The 14,537-nt window shown below is 41.1% G+C and overlaps 1 protein-coding gene across 1 annotated transcript in view; it reads right to left on the bottom strand.

Annotated features, from left to right (window-relative positions):
* The window catches only part of EEPD1 (endonuclease/exonuclease/phosphatase family domain containing 1), an 83,361-nt gene that overhangs the window by 39,107 nt on the left and 29,717 nt on the right, over window positions 1-14,537 (bottom strand). The window contains exon 2 of the mRNA XM_006124057.5: window positions 1,612-1,663. Coding sequence (XP_006124119.3) covers window positions 1,612-1,663 — 52 coding nt within the window. The remainder of the gene's footprint in view (window positions 1-1,611; window positions 1,664-14,537) is intronic.

A 14,537-nucleotide genomic window follows, 5' to 3' on the forward strand; every position in this document is an offset into this window, starting at 1 on the left:
GTGTATAAGGGGAGGAGGAGAGGAAAGAGCTTAGTGCAGTTTTTAACTCGTGAATGTTCTAGCCCATAAAGTCATTGATGATGCTGGACCAGATGTTGCCGGATGAGGGAATTGCAGCTTACAGAAGTCCAACCTGTATATGTGATGGGATTGATGGGTGTATTAAAAGAAAGAAGGATCAGATATCTGATGGCCATTAACCAAAAGACTTGTTCTTAGTTTACTGAAGCCAGTGAAATGACTTCCATTGACTTAAGGAGGTAAGGATAAAGGCCCTTTGTGAACCTCACCCTGTGCAGAAACAAAACACAAGACACAGACCCCACTTGTGCTGGCTCTCAGCATGCAATGCCAAGAGTTTTCCCAGTTGTTCAGGACTGAGGTAGTGCTTTACACATGTTCATCTCTCATCCTATAGTATTTCTAGAATACTGATCATAGGAAATGAATGCAGTGCAGGCTATAGTAACTGCAGATTGAGCAGACAACAAATAGGATGCCTGTTTCTCCATGGTATAGATTAGTATTTTTGAAAGACCTGGAACTACAGTGATTATAAATACATTATTTTTACAATTTACATGAAAAGCCTGGCTCTGGAGTGTATGGCTCCTTAAATGTACGTACTCAGATCCCAAATGGCCTGTTTGTGGTGCATTTTTGGCCTTGCCTCACTAGGAAATTGGTGCTAAAAATTCTCTTTCATTGCAACCAGTGCAGTTTCACTACTGGGATTACTAATGTAGACTGAATGCCTGCAACTGCCATTGTCTTAAACACCATGGCTATGGCTACACTGTTGCCTTCTTCCGGAAAATCTTATGCAAATGAAGCATGGTGTGGAATATTGCCACGCTTCATTTGCATAATTAATTAGCAGCCGCTTTTGCCCAAGAGGCTTTTGTGCAAGTGCTGTTCTTCCTCATTTTTTCAGGAAGAACGGCTCTTGCGCAAGAAGGGGGTTTTGTGCAAAAAGGAGCCATATACACAACTCCTTTTTGCACAAAAGCCTCTTGTGCAAAAACGGCTTCTAATTAATTATGCAAATGAAGCGTGGCAATATTCCACACCGCGCTTCATTTGTATAAGCTTTTCCGGAAGAAGGATACAGTATAGCCATAGCCCATGTTGTGTAGACTTGTTCTGACTAGCCAAACAGTTAATGCCCTCTCTACATCAGTGCTCCTATCACTACATAAAGCCACTTTACTCCTGGCCATGCTCCTCAGACTCCTACCTAAGGGATGCAGCACAGGATTAGGGCCTTCCTGACCAATCTGAACATTCCTCTCTTTTTGCAAACCACGTACTCACCTAGCTACTAGGAAAGTTGCTTTGGAAATGCTCCTAAAAATGTATTTCCAGAGAGACAGAGAAAGAGAGAGATTTCTTTTCAAATCCTTCTATAAAGTTCAAAAGCCCCAAGAGAATTCAGTCAGTTTAGAACAATGTTGTCCCTCTGATGCAATGTGTCATGAAGCTGAAAAGAAGTCCTACTTGTTTATGTTCTGTGCTGTTTGATTTCACATGAAGTTTGGAAACCCTGCTGACATTAAAAGATTTGAGCTTGAATACATTTTATTGTCGTTGCATGAAAGGTTAAAAAAATACCTTTTCCAGAGCATCTCTATCGACCAGCTCCTGTACTGCCAAGAGCTTGATGCTGTAAGAAAGAAACACACAAAATTAATCATTCAATGGCAGACATTTTCACAGCACCTAGTTACACCAGGACTGAAATCTTCCCTTCACTTTTTTTTTTTCTTTCAGAAGGTTTAAAATGCCCATTACATGAGGAAGCATGCATGTGCTTTGTTTGATCTGACATAGATGTCCTCCATAGACTTTTTGGTTCCTAAATTATTAAGCATATTCAAATTCACCATTTAATAGTAGTCACCCTGATCATCCCATTTTCATTGTTTAAAACAACACAAAGATCTCTTGAAAACAAAACAATTAAGAGGTATTTAATAGCATGGGCATTTTTCTATCCAAAAGTTTACAGCTCTGCAGTTGGCTCCTTCTTCTTCTTAGATATCAACAATTTACTCCCACCCATCCACATACGAAAAAAAAGAAAGAAGTATAAGATTTACCCCTTTTCTCTTCAAAACTTTATTCCTTCACCGTTACAAAAATCTCTTCTTTATTTAGCCTACCATGGACGGCTCACAAAATAACTAAATCTTGCTCATTCTATGCCAGCTGTTCTCAAATAGTAAGGCCCCGTTTCAATGGGGTCACCAGGACTGGTGTTAGATTTGCTTGGGCCCAGTTGTCAATGCCTGGAACCAAAGCCAAATCACAATCGTTTCAGCCCTTGGTGGTGGGGCCCAGGTTACAGGATCCCTGCCTGGGGCTGAAGTCCTTGGGCTTTGGCCCTCCCACCTCAGGTATTGGGACTCAGGTGGGCTCGTGTTTTGCCTCTCCCCTGGGATCATGTAGTAATTTATGTTCTCAGAAGGGAGTCACGGTGAAATGAAGTTTGAGAACTCCTGCCCTGTGCTAATGACTTCAATGGGATCGTATGTAAGAAAAGCAGTATTTGCCTAATAAGACACACAAAAGATGTGACATCATCATTAGGTAAAAGCATGCACTGAAGCATGCATCTCTCTACTGCATCATCATGTTAATCAGGACTATACTATACAGAAATTACCCCACTATTCTTTTGCTACATTCACTGACCAAACCACTGCCCTAGTTCTTTGTACACGTGCTTTTTTCCAAATTCCGATCCCATTCTAATTCCTATTGCATGTTTACTGACTTTTTTCCCCCCCACTCTGAGCCTGATATGCACATAATCCAGGGGATTAACTCAAGGTTCACAGGCAACACACTCATTTTTCATCCAGATAATTAAGCAACAGTTATGGTCAAGATCTAATGTAAATGGCTATTGATTTCAAGGGAGCTATGAAGATTTACACCACAAGAATAAATGGCCCTGTTTGATCTTTCACGAGAGAAGAGATAAACGAAACAAGTGCTTTTTAAGTCAATTTATAACAATTCTCTTTAAACTGGTTATAAACAAAGTTAGCTAGTGAGTGGCAGGTTAAAAATCACATTTAACAGCATTATAAACTCACTATACTTAACAGTACAAGGAAGCTAGTTTCCGGCCACATCCCATGTGGTACTGAGAGCCTCATGGAAGGTGTTGAGCATCCTTAACTCTAGTACAGTGTTTCTTAAACTTAAGACCAAGGAACACCAAACAAGGATTTTTTTGTTGAGAGAAAAAAAAAAAAAAAAAGTCAGGTGCAGGGCGGAGGGGCGGGGGAAAGTTACTGAGGAAAAAAAGGGTCAGGGGAAAGTTAAGAAAGTTATTGAAAAAAAAAAAGCCACCTGCCCCTTTCAGGGTGCCCATTTTGAATTCTGTTGTTCTCTGCGGCACATCTCCAACTGCCTCGCAGCACACCGGTGTGCCACGGAACACAGCTTAAGAAACACGGCTCTAGTAGGAGCAAGAGCCCTTCTGAGTGTATTTCAGTTTTGTAGTCTTGACTATGGGTTTGAAAATAAATTTGGATTCAACCACAGTAACAACCAAGTTAACTCCATGTCAGTCTAGCAGGAAATGGGACCAGAACAGTGTTCAAAATGAAGATATGTTTCTCTGTACTAGGGATGCGAATAGTTAATTAGTTAACCTTAACAAGTGAGGCTTACTGGTTCTGGTTTGCCTGCATCTTTAATCTGTTAACTGGTCAAACATAATGTTTAACTGGTTAACCACTTAAACTGGATTCTACATCCCTCCTCTGTATTGAAGCCAGGTCATTCTCCCACCTTGTAATGAGGTACAGATCTTGGGCATTCCAGGGCTCTGTCAATACGAGGGAATTTTAGGGGGGGGGAAATTCTCATTTATAATACCCTCATTTCAGCTGCATTTTTAATCAGGCTGGTAGGAGCTCTGGTGCAAATAAATCTTTGTGGCTTCCGGTGTCTTTACAAATGAAAAAAGAGCATAACAATGAGGAGTCTGGTATCATTTCCCCCTCCTTTTTTGCAACTTCAAGCCAATTTTATACTACACTTACTTCTGAAGAAACCTTAAGTACTGTTTTATATACATTACTTACGAAGAGTGCTGTCCACTTCAGATTTTAGACTTGATTCAACCCTGTTTGGGTAACAGGTGAGAAACTCCCTGCCACTGTACCAGTAGAGTCAGTGGAGAAGCCAAAAACACTGTCTGCACTTTTTCCTAATCCTGTAGGCATCAGCTATAACGTGAAGTGAAGGCTAACCAAAGTAGGCAATAAATCAGTAGCCTCAGCCATACCACCTAGAAGAAACATGTACCTACTTTAGGGATTGCAATAATACTTTAGGGATTACTGCAGCTCTTCTGGCGGAAGAGGGACATTCTCCACCAGTGTTCTGCATTATGCTGATATTGCTGCTCCAATTACCATGCTTTCTTTCTAGTCTTTCAACCAGATTTGTCCACGTGGCCCTGAGGAAGCTCCACTTTTCCCTAGTGTGCCATTTAGTGGCATCATGGCAGGGAATATTTCTCACAGCCACTGCTAAAATGACTTTGTGATTCTGGACAGCTACAAAAGTGCTTTTAAAGAATAAAAATGGATTTACTTCTGAGTCCATGCTAGGACCTGATGCATAAGCCTGCCAGAGGAAGCCATTTGTAGCATACAAGACCTATAAAACCCTGGAATTATGTTGCATTTCTTGACTGGCATCTTATTTATTAACCAATATATAGATACACATGTCCAGATATAAGCATTCCTGTAACAGAAGCTGACATAACACAAGGTTAAATCAAGTCCTTTTTACTACATTTCCATGCCTTCCACTAAGAAATCTCATGTTCTAATCTAAACCCTAAATACAACTATATCTTCACCTTCGTGTAATTCTAATTTTCATATCTCTCCAAATTTCATAATGACCAGGTACACTGAAGTTCCAGGCAATGCTTTTTAGGTCTGCCCGGTCTATTGCTATTAATACAGAGAGGGCTAGCATCCTGATAAAGACAGTTCAGACACTAAATATGCTTCCACTAAAGGCTTACACCAGAGAAAACATATAGCTCTAATTTACTGCTGCTGCAAGAGTAAAAGAATTATGGATATCTACTATGATTTACTGCATATGCTGTACAATAATATTCTAGTAGAGCAGGAAGAGGCACTTAAGGAAATGCAATGCTGAAATGAGAGAACCTTTCAATCTATTTATCAGAAAGTTTGTAGTTGAACAAATAAGCACTGATGAAAGAATGCATTTGAATAGAAAATGCTATTAAACCACTGCAGACCAACTGCCTCTTATTTTTTCTTGTTTTCTCCCACTCACTTTATTTAATTTTTAAATTGTGCTTGTGAATTCCAAAGTTGTGAGAGATGCTGGACTGATACCTTGCTCCTTTACTTATCCACAGAACACGTGTAGGACTGGCAACAGCAGTACATTTCTCCTCATATAGCACCATAAATACATCTTACTATTGGAGAAGTTACCTCTCTGGACAGGCAATGCAAACTCCATGTCCTCTGAACTCTTGGTCTCTGAGGCTACGTCTAGACTGCAGGCTTCTTTTGCAAGAAGCTTTTTTTGGAAGAGATCTTCCGAAAAAACGTCTTGCAAAAGAGCACGTCCACACACGAAAGTGCATCAAAAAAGCCTCTTCTCTGATGTAATTCCACTTCAATCATTACAGAAGGCCTCTAAGACTATCAACAGATTTGCAGGTATAAAGGCTTTTTGCTGTGTAGGAACAAACTTCTGTCCTTCCTCGATGCAGGTGGCAGTAGTATATTGCAGATCAGCTAATGGAAATGCTGATACCTATTCTTTTCTCTAACCAACTTACAAAAAAGTCACTTTCAATGCCTTTGTTTTCAGTTCACAGTTGACAGATACCAACCCAAAACAATGCCAGTAAGTCTATTTATATTATAGTCTTGGGGGACCTCTGTGCCACTGCACCATGCAGAATTTCACAGAATTCCCTGTTTCCCCAGTAGAATTCCTGGCTGCTACCAGGGCTGTTGGACTTTTCAGAGCCCTGCTCACGGTGAGTGGTGCACCCAGCCTGGTGGGGCTGGAGGCTGCATGGTCTTTGATTTTCCTGGGGCAGAAGAGGGCCTAGGAGACCCGACCAGCCCTGGCAAAGAGTGAGGAATGGGCAGGGGCCACAACACACAACGGGGGTCTCGTGGAACAGGACAGTGCAGATGTCTGGACTCTGGGGGTCCCACACAGCCCCTCCAGCCCAAACTGGAACCGGGTTGTGGTAGGTGTTCTTTAGCTCTCTACTCCAGGGGGAATCTTTTTTGCTATAGTCTATTGTTGACAAATATTTTGAAATAAATTACAAAAATAATTGAAATTGGGGTGATTATATTGTGTTAGTTTGACAAATAAAATATGCAGAATTTTAAAATATCATGCTCAACATTTTAAATTTTTGGCCCAGAATTCCCCCAAGAGAAATATAAAATCCTTATAACAACAAAAGACCATTTTATTTGTCCCTACTGTAGTACATATTGACCTCTTATTGCATTTAACTAGCAACATTAACCCTCATTTAAAACTAGCATTCAGTATAGTTTTGTAATTAGGGAAAACATGCTATGTAAAATTTGTGTTACCAATATTGTTATTCTTCACAGTGCATACATAATTTTCTCAGGCTTTTGTCAAATAGGATGGAGTAGGAAGTGCGTGTGTGCGTGCGTGCGAGAGAGAGAGAGAGAGGTGCGTGCGAGAGAGAGAGAGAAGCGTGTGTGTGTGTGTGAGAGAGAGAGAGAGAGAGAGAGATTTTTATTGAGACATTACATGACATGCCCCAAACAATTTTAAATTATACTGGGTGATCAAAATCTGACTATGTACAAAGGCCAAGATTTAAAACAAAGATTAGACCACTCATAAAATCAAAGGTACCGAGTGTTTCCAAATACAGGACTATATTATAGTGCAAGCTGGCATTTGGCTTCCTTTCTTGGATCTTCTGAATCATTTCTCGCCTGTATTATCCAGCACTTTTCCAATCCAATCCTGCCTCAATACACCAATGGAAAGACTGATTAACCATTACTTAAATGATTCTAAGGATGTTTTTGGAAGGGCACATAGATGTGATCAATGTTTTACCATCATTCCTGCATTGAAATGATTAGTATTCATATGAATATAATTAATATTAAGGCAGTGTTGAGAATTAACTTGGATTCTACTTGGAGACCATAGTTCTGTACTCTTGCAAAATGGCTTTAAACTTGGGAAGTAATCAAATGCAATTTAAGGTTATTTGTTTCCCTGATTCCCAAGAACATAGGAGCCATATGCTATACCCCCTTAATGTTAAAATGCACATTTTTCTCACATATTTTTAACGCAATGTTACTTGGACTCCCTTGTCCTATCTACACATTTCATTCTCTCAAAGAAGATAGGAATGCAAGTTTGAAATCCTACAGAGAATACACTGGACTTCAGCACACTTGTTCAAATAGAGCTCCACAGAGCAATCATGTGATCCGGTGGTCTGATATATTATTTGACAATGTCTGAATACTAGTAAATATTGGTCCAGTGTTACAGAAATAGGATAGAGTCATCAGGAAACTGGCTGAATCAGCACACAAAACCTCAAAGTCCTTTATCACTCGTCTTTGGTTGTGGTAAAGAGACTGACCCTCAGAAAGTGTGTCCTAGCATTAAGAGGCAAGGGTGCTACCATGGCATGAAAGCAGTGCCATAGTTGTGCTGCTATAGTACAGTCATGGTCTAAGTGTCAAAACTGAAGAACTAAAGTGTGTGTGTGTGTGTGTGTGTGTGTGTGTGTGTGTGTGTGGAAGTGACTCTACCTTGTATATAAAGGAAAAATACAGCTGGATCAAGAGCCTCAGCGACAACTGGTTGGTGAATTTCCACTGAAATCAATGAGCCTTAAAAACCTTTGAGAATCCAGGCCTTACTGACTAAAAAAGTGAAATCTATGTTTACAGTATGTGAATTTTAAGGACTCTTCTCCCCCTCCTCAAAAAAAATCAAAAGCAGTTTATTGGATTATTATATTAAAGGTTAATTCTCCAGAGTAATTTCTGAAACATTTTAGTCCCCTGTAATGCAAGACCATCAGTTAGCATTCATTGCAGCATGTGGGAAATTGGCTGCACGACTCACTGCCTTTAATGTATGAAGGATAATTGCTGCAGCTCACTAATGACTGTGTCCAGCAGGTACTTAGAGCAAAAAAGAATAGAAGCAAAGATCAAAATAGTTCTCACTCCGCATTAGCTAGATTGCCCTTGTTTTCAGAATAATCATCAAACACAAACAGTCTGAGTCACAATAAAAGATGTTATCTTTTATTTTTTTCATACATCACAGATCATGTGAAGTGATCAATACACATAAGTGTTGATCAAGTTTATGCAGCCTAAATCTGCCTAACCCACAAAGCACAGCAGCTTCAGTTAAATGAAGGAAGCTGTGCAGAATACATCAAATACATCTCAGTTTCCATGGACTGCATAAATAATTTTGACACTTAACCACATTGATCAACTGTGAGGACCTGCCATACATATATAAAATCATAAAGATGAGACTTGGTCAGCCTGGCTAAGGCGTAATCCTTGCTAGGAAAGGGTCTGCCAGAATAAATATACTAGCAAACCTTCCTAGTGCAAGTGCAACTTGTATCATCAAGAATGCTTTTTGTTGGTATAGCTTATACCGACTTTCTCAATGAAATATGCTCTATCAGTATGGCCCTACCAAATTCATAGCCACAAAAAACACATCACAGACCACGAAATCTGGTCTCCCACCATGAAATCTGGTCTTTTGTGTGCTTTTATCCTATATTATACAGATTTCACAGGGAAGGCCAGCATTTTCTAAATTGGGGCCCTGACCCAAAAAGGAGTTTTGTGGGGGGGGGAGGTCATAAAATTATTTTGGGGGGTCACTGTATTGTCACCCTTACTTCTGCACTGCATTCAGAGCTGGGTAGCCAGAGAGAGGTAGCTGTTGGCCAGGCATACAGCTCTGAAGTCATTGCAGAAATAAGAGTGGCAACACTACACCAGTCTCCTCTTACTTCTGCGCTGCTGCTGGTGGCAGCAGCTCTGCCTTCAGAGCTGGGATCCCAGCCAGCAGCTGCTGCTGCTGCTCTCTGGCTGCCCAGCTCTGAAGGCAGTGCTGCCCCCAGCAACCGTGCACAAGTAAGGGTAACACTCCTGCAATCCCCCCCTCCACACACACACACACACACACACACACACACACACACACACACACAAAATAACCCTGTGGCCCCCTTAAAACAATTTTTTGGGTCAGGAGCCCTTCTATTACAACACCATGAAATTTTAGATTTCAGTAGTGGAAATAATTAAATTTATTATTTTTAAAATCCTATGACTGAGAAATTGACCAGAATAGATGGAGAATGTGGTAGGGCCCTATCTATCAGCAAAAGCATATTTTTGTCAGTATAACTGCACCTACACTAAAGCCACTACAGGAATGTGTGTGTTGGGGGCAGGGGGGGTTAAAATAATTTCTAACTCATATTACTAAACTGACAAAGGTTGCTATTGTACCCCTGGGCTAAGAATCCAGAGGCTCCACATTTACAAAATAATCAGTTTAATATAGTAATCAGCATGTCACACAATGTAAAAGAATGTTAACAGGATTAACTCTTTTTAAGGCTATGCCATATGAGAAAATACACTGTAAATAGCTAGACAAAAGGATCCACAACTAGAGTTGACATTAAAATCAATGCGAGTTTTGCCTGTGCCTTTTGCCTGCAGTATTAGTTCTATTAAAAACAGAACCCTGCAATCAAAATGTTAGCACCAACATCAATCAATTCTCCCCTCAGGACACACCTGCTACTGCTATTGAGAGTCCATTTACAGGAGTTTCTGAGAAGCAGCAGGAGTAAACTGCCAAATGCCAACTGCCACGAGTGTGTGGGGAGTTTAGGGACTTCTTTCCAAAAGTTAATTTCAGAAGTCCCATAGTTGATTCATGTGTGAAATTGCATGAATTACAATGGGGAATTCATCTTGGACATTCTCAATGGCATGTATGACGTCAGGACCACAAAGCAAATCAGAGAGTTTCCAATCATGATCCAGCTGCTTTTACAGTAATGATTAATTTAAAATATAACAGGGCTTCATGAGACTGGAACCTAAAGTTAGTGAACAGCCACAACGTTATACAACCATTGCTCGCTGTACCAGAATAATGTCCAAAGGGTTTGATTTAAACCTTCTGGGGATGCATCATGTATCTGTAATTCTAATCCCGGGGAGAATGTAATCCTTCCCCAATTCTGTGAGCCAGCTGGCTGAATCTGCACTATCTGAGCCAAGTGCTATCCGAGAGGCAGGCTCTGTTCAGTATGACAGAATTTTCTAGCAACACTGTACTGAGTGGGAGACAGGAGCAACTAGAAAATAAAGAGTGTTCAAGCAATATAAATATATATTAGGGCAGTCTCTGGCTGTTTTTAATGTATGATGCAAGAACCAAAATTTGTTAACACTTCCCATCCCAACTGATGTAAATATAAAACACACGGTGGAGCTTCCTAGGGCTAAGGGATGGTGAAGAAGAGAATACACTATGAAATCCACTATGAACATCAACATGCAGGCCCGTTAGCCTGTGCAGCTGTCAGATATTGTAATGATGGATTCTATGGAACATATGACTAGCCATACCTGAGCAGACCCTTACCCTGTCTGACAGTGTCATGTACTGGATACTCTGTGGGATGGTGCAAAGTTTCAGAGTGGAAAATAGCAGAAGCTCCTATGTGTAAGTGTGGGAGCTATCCCACTGTAGCAGAGAAATTTCTCTGCGTACACCGAATCAAGAGTACACCAAATGATGAAAGAATTTCAGTCCCTCTCCCAATTCACTTCATCCTGGTAACTGCTCACCTTGACTTTCTTTCTCAGCCCTGCATGAACAAGATTCACATCACACAGGGAATCAAGTCCAGAGTGTTTACCTCATTCTCTCCATGCACAATGGTTGGAGTGCCCCTACTTCAGAACTCTCTAATTCACTTGTTACTCCTTTAACTTGTGATCACGGCAATGCACATATATTTACACCTAAGATTGGTATGTGTTGCATTAAATCACACTTCAGTGCAAGCATGAGGAGGGAATGGCTTGGATGACTTTCAGTGCTGCAGTCACAAACCTGCAGCAAACTTCACAGATACAACAAACGTATGAGCCCCTTGTCTTTTTTCCTGGAACAGGATGTGCTGCCATTAGGCTGCTGGCATGGTCTGCCCTAGGATGGGTTTGGGCTTTCATTCTCCACCTTCAGTTCTGGTGCATCTCTCATGCCATCTCCCCATCTGAGGCTGGCACAACGGCCTCTCTTTTGGTCAATTATTGCAGTAAAGCATGCTGTGTTTTATTGTAAGGAAGATGCCCTCTGGCTACAATCAGCTGAGAATTTTACAGATCAGTGGTATTTTGAATGGTTAATATTTGCGGATCAAAACTGAAGAGACTCTACAGGGATATTCAGATATCATTATAGTGAAACCTCCCAGGAATGGGTGCAGATTAGAGTAAAATATGGCACTGAACCCGGTTTGCGGATTACTCTAAATGCCCTGGTCCAATCATGACTCACTCATTTTACAAATAAAAAACACAAGCACTGCATTTGTCATAGTCATAAAAATGCTTTGTGGTGGCAGTCTCCAAACTCTCTAGTCTGATAAGGTATCAGAATCGTACCGTATATGGAACACACAGGAAGCAACATGCAAGGCATGAGGCAATGTGGGCTAGTGAAATAAGCACAACACAGAGTCAGAAGCATTTCAGTTCTAATCCTAGCTCAGTCACTGACACAGTGAGTGGCCTCGAATTTAGGTGTCTTGTTTTCAGAGGAGCTCAGCTTGTGTTCACTTCAAGTAAATTTGTAGATGCCCAGCCTCCCTGAAAACCAAGCCCTTAATGCCTTTTGGAAAAAAATGTGTTCCTAACTTGTATACACTGCCATGACTGCACACAAATCAGGTAAATGACCAGTTATGCAGCCATTTTTCACTCAAACTGCCTATTTGAATATACATTTGTGATAACTATATGTGTGCAAATTAGATGCATGGTATTGCATATCTAATTTTGAAAGCCCAGATCTTAACCTCAGAGTGTCATGGCTGCCATGCCTATGGCATAACCACATTTACACAACGCCAAGTGTTGGGAGAATTAGCTAGACAATGTTTGAATCTCATATTAGAGAAGATGATGTAACAGGTGCTCTCCTAAACTGTTTTCCTGCCACTGTTGGACAGTTCCTTTCAATTCATTTCCTACTGTTTTGTTCAGGCTAACAACACCTACTAGGTCTTCATATGTAGCTCTCTTAGTGTAAATCTACACAGCAGTGTTATTTCGGAATAATTGACGTTATTCCAAAATAACAAAGGGCGTGTCTACACTGCAAGCTATTATTTAGAAATAAAGGCAAGCTGGAGGACTTTCTTACTCTTAACTCCTGTAATCCTCATTTCACGAGGAGTAAGGGCAGGGCTGGCCTTACCATGAAGTGAACTGAGGCAGTCGCCTCAGGTGCCAGACTGTGGGTGGGGCGCCACTAGGACCCAGAGTGTAGAAAATTGTATCCGCTACTGGTGCATATGTTTTCTCTCTGCTCTAGATGCACAGAGATGGTGGAGTGCTGTGCTGGAGGAAGGAGGGCACAAGAGATATAACAAGGCAGGCTGGAGAAAAGGTGGCATGGGGCCGTCATTTGAGCTCCCCGCCTCAGGTGCCAAAATGTTGTGGGCCAGCCCTGAGTAAGGGAAATCGAAGGAAGAATGTTCTTCCTTCAACTGCCTGCTGTGTAGACAGTGCCAAAAGCCGAATTAAGCCATTTCATAGAATTATAGAACACTAGAACTGGAAGGGACCTCAAAAGGTCAAGTCCAGTCCTCTGCCCTCATGGCAGAACCAAGCACTATCTAGACCATCTCTGACAGATGTCTATCTAACCTGCTCTTAAATATCTCCAGTGATGGAGATTCCACAATCTCCCTAGGCAAGTTACTCCAGTGTTTGACCAGCCTGACAGTTAGGAACTTTTTCCTAATGTCCAACCTAAACCTCCCTTGCTGCAGTTAAAGCCCATTGCTTCTTGTCCTATCCTCACAGGCCAAGGAGAACAATTTTTCTCCCTTGCCCTTGTAACACTCTTTTAGATACCTGAAAACCACTATCCCCACTCAGTCTTCTCTTTTCTAAACTAAACAAACCCAATTCTTTCAGTCTTCCTTTATAGGTCATGTTCTCTAGACCTTTAATCATTCTTGTTACTCTTCTCTGGACCTTCTCCAATTTCTCCACATCTTTCTTGAAACATGGTACCCAGAATTGGACACAATACTCCAATTGAGGCCTAATGAGCGCAGAATAGAGTAGAAGAATGACTTCTCGTATCTTGCTCACAACATTCCTGTTAATGCATCCCAGAATCATGTTTGCTTTTTTTGCAACAGGGTCACACTATTGACTCATATTTAGCTTGTGGTCCACTATGACCAGTAGATCCCTTTCAGCAGTACCCCTTCCTAGACAGTTGCTTCCCATTCTGTATGTGTGAAACTGTTCCTTCCTAAGTGGAGCACTTTGAATTTGTCCTTATTAAACTTCATCCTATTTACCTCAGACCATTTCTCCAGTTTGTCCAGATCATTTTGAATTATGACCCTGTCCTCTAAAGCAGTTGCAACCCTTCCCAGCTTGGTATCATTTGGAAACTTAATAAGCGTACTTTCTATGTTAATATCTAAATCATTGATGAAGATATTGAATGGGACCGGGCCCAAAACAGACCCTTGCGGAACCCCACTTGTTATGCCTTCCAGCAGGATTGTGACCCGTTAATAACTACTCTTTGAGAACAGTTATCCAGCCAGTTTTAAACCCGCCTTACAGTAGCCCCACCTTGGTTGTATTTGCTTAGTTTATTGATGAGACGATCATGCAAGCCCGCATCAAATACCTTACTAAAGTCTAGGTATACCACATCCACCACTTCTCTCTTATCCACAAGACTCGTTATCCTATCAAAGAAAGCTATCGGATTGGTTTGACATGATTTGTTCTTTACAAATCCATGCTGGCTGTTACTTGTCACCTTATTTGATGTAGCTGAAGTTGTATAGCTTAATTCGACTTTAGCCCTGCTGGGTAGACGTACTCTAACAGCTTTAAAAGGCGGCAAGCATTATCCCATTTAACACAGAGAGAAACTGGGACAAAGAAATGTTTAAATTTCTTTGTCCAAGATCAGATCACTGGCAAAGCGTGGTCTCTTGATTATCAGTCCATCCAAAGTCCTATGCCCCACTGTCTTATATTGCCTCCTTTGCACCGTTTTAAAGCATTATGAAAGTATAAACATTATATGCATGATGATCCAGGATGTTCAAAACGCTAGCCACTTGCCACATGTGGCTATTTGGCCAGCTG

Source organism: Pelodiscus sinensis, chromosome 2 (assembly GCF_052426305.1).
Source record: "Pelodiscus sinensis isolate ZL-2025 chromosome 2, ASM5242630v1, whole genome shotgun sequence".
Classification (NCBI taxonomy): domain Eukaryota; kingdom Metazoa; phylum Chordata; order Testudines; family Trionychidae; genus Pelodiscus; species Pelodiscus sinensis.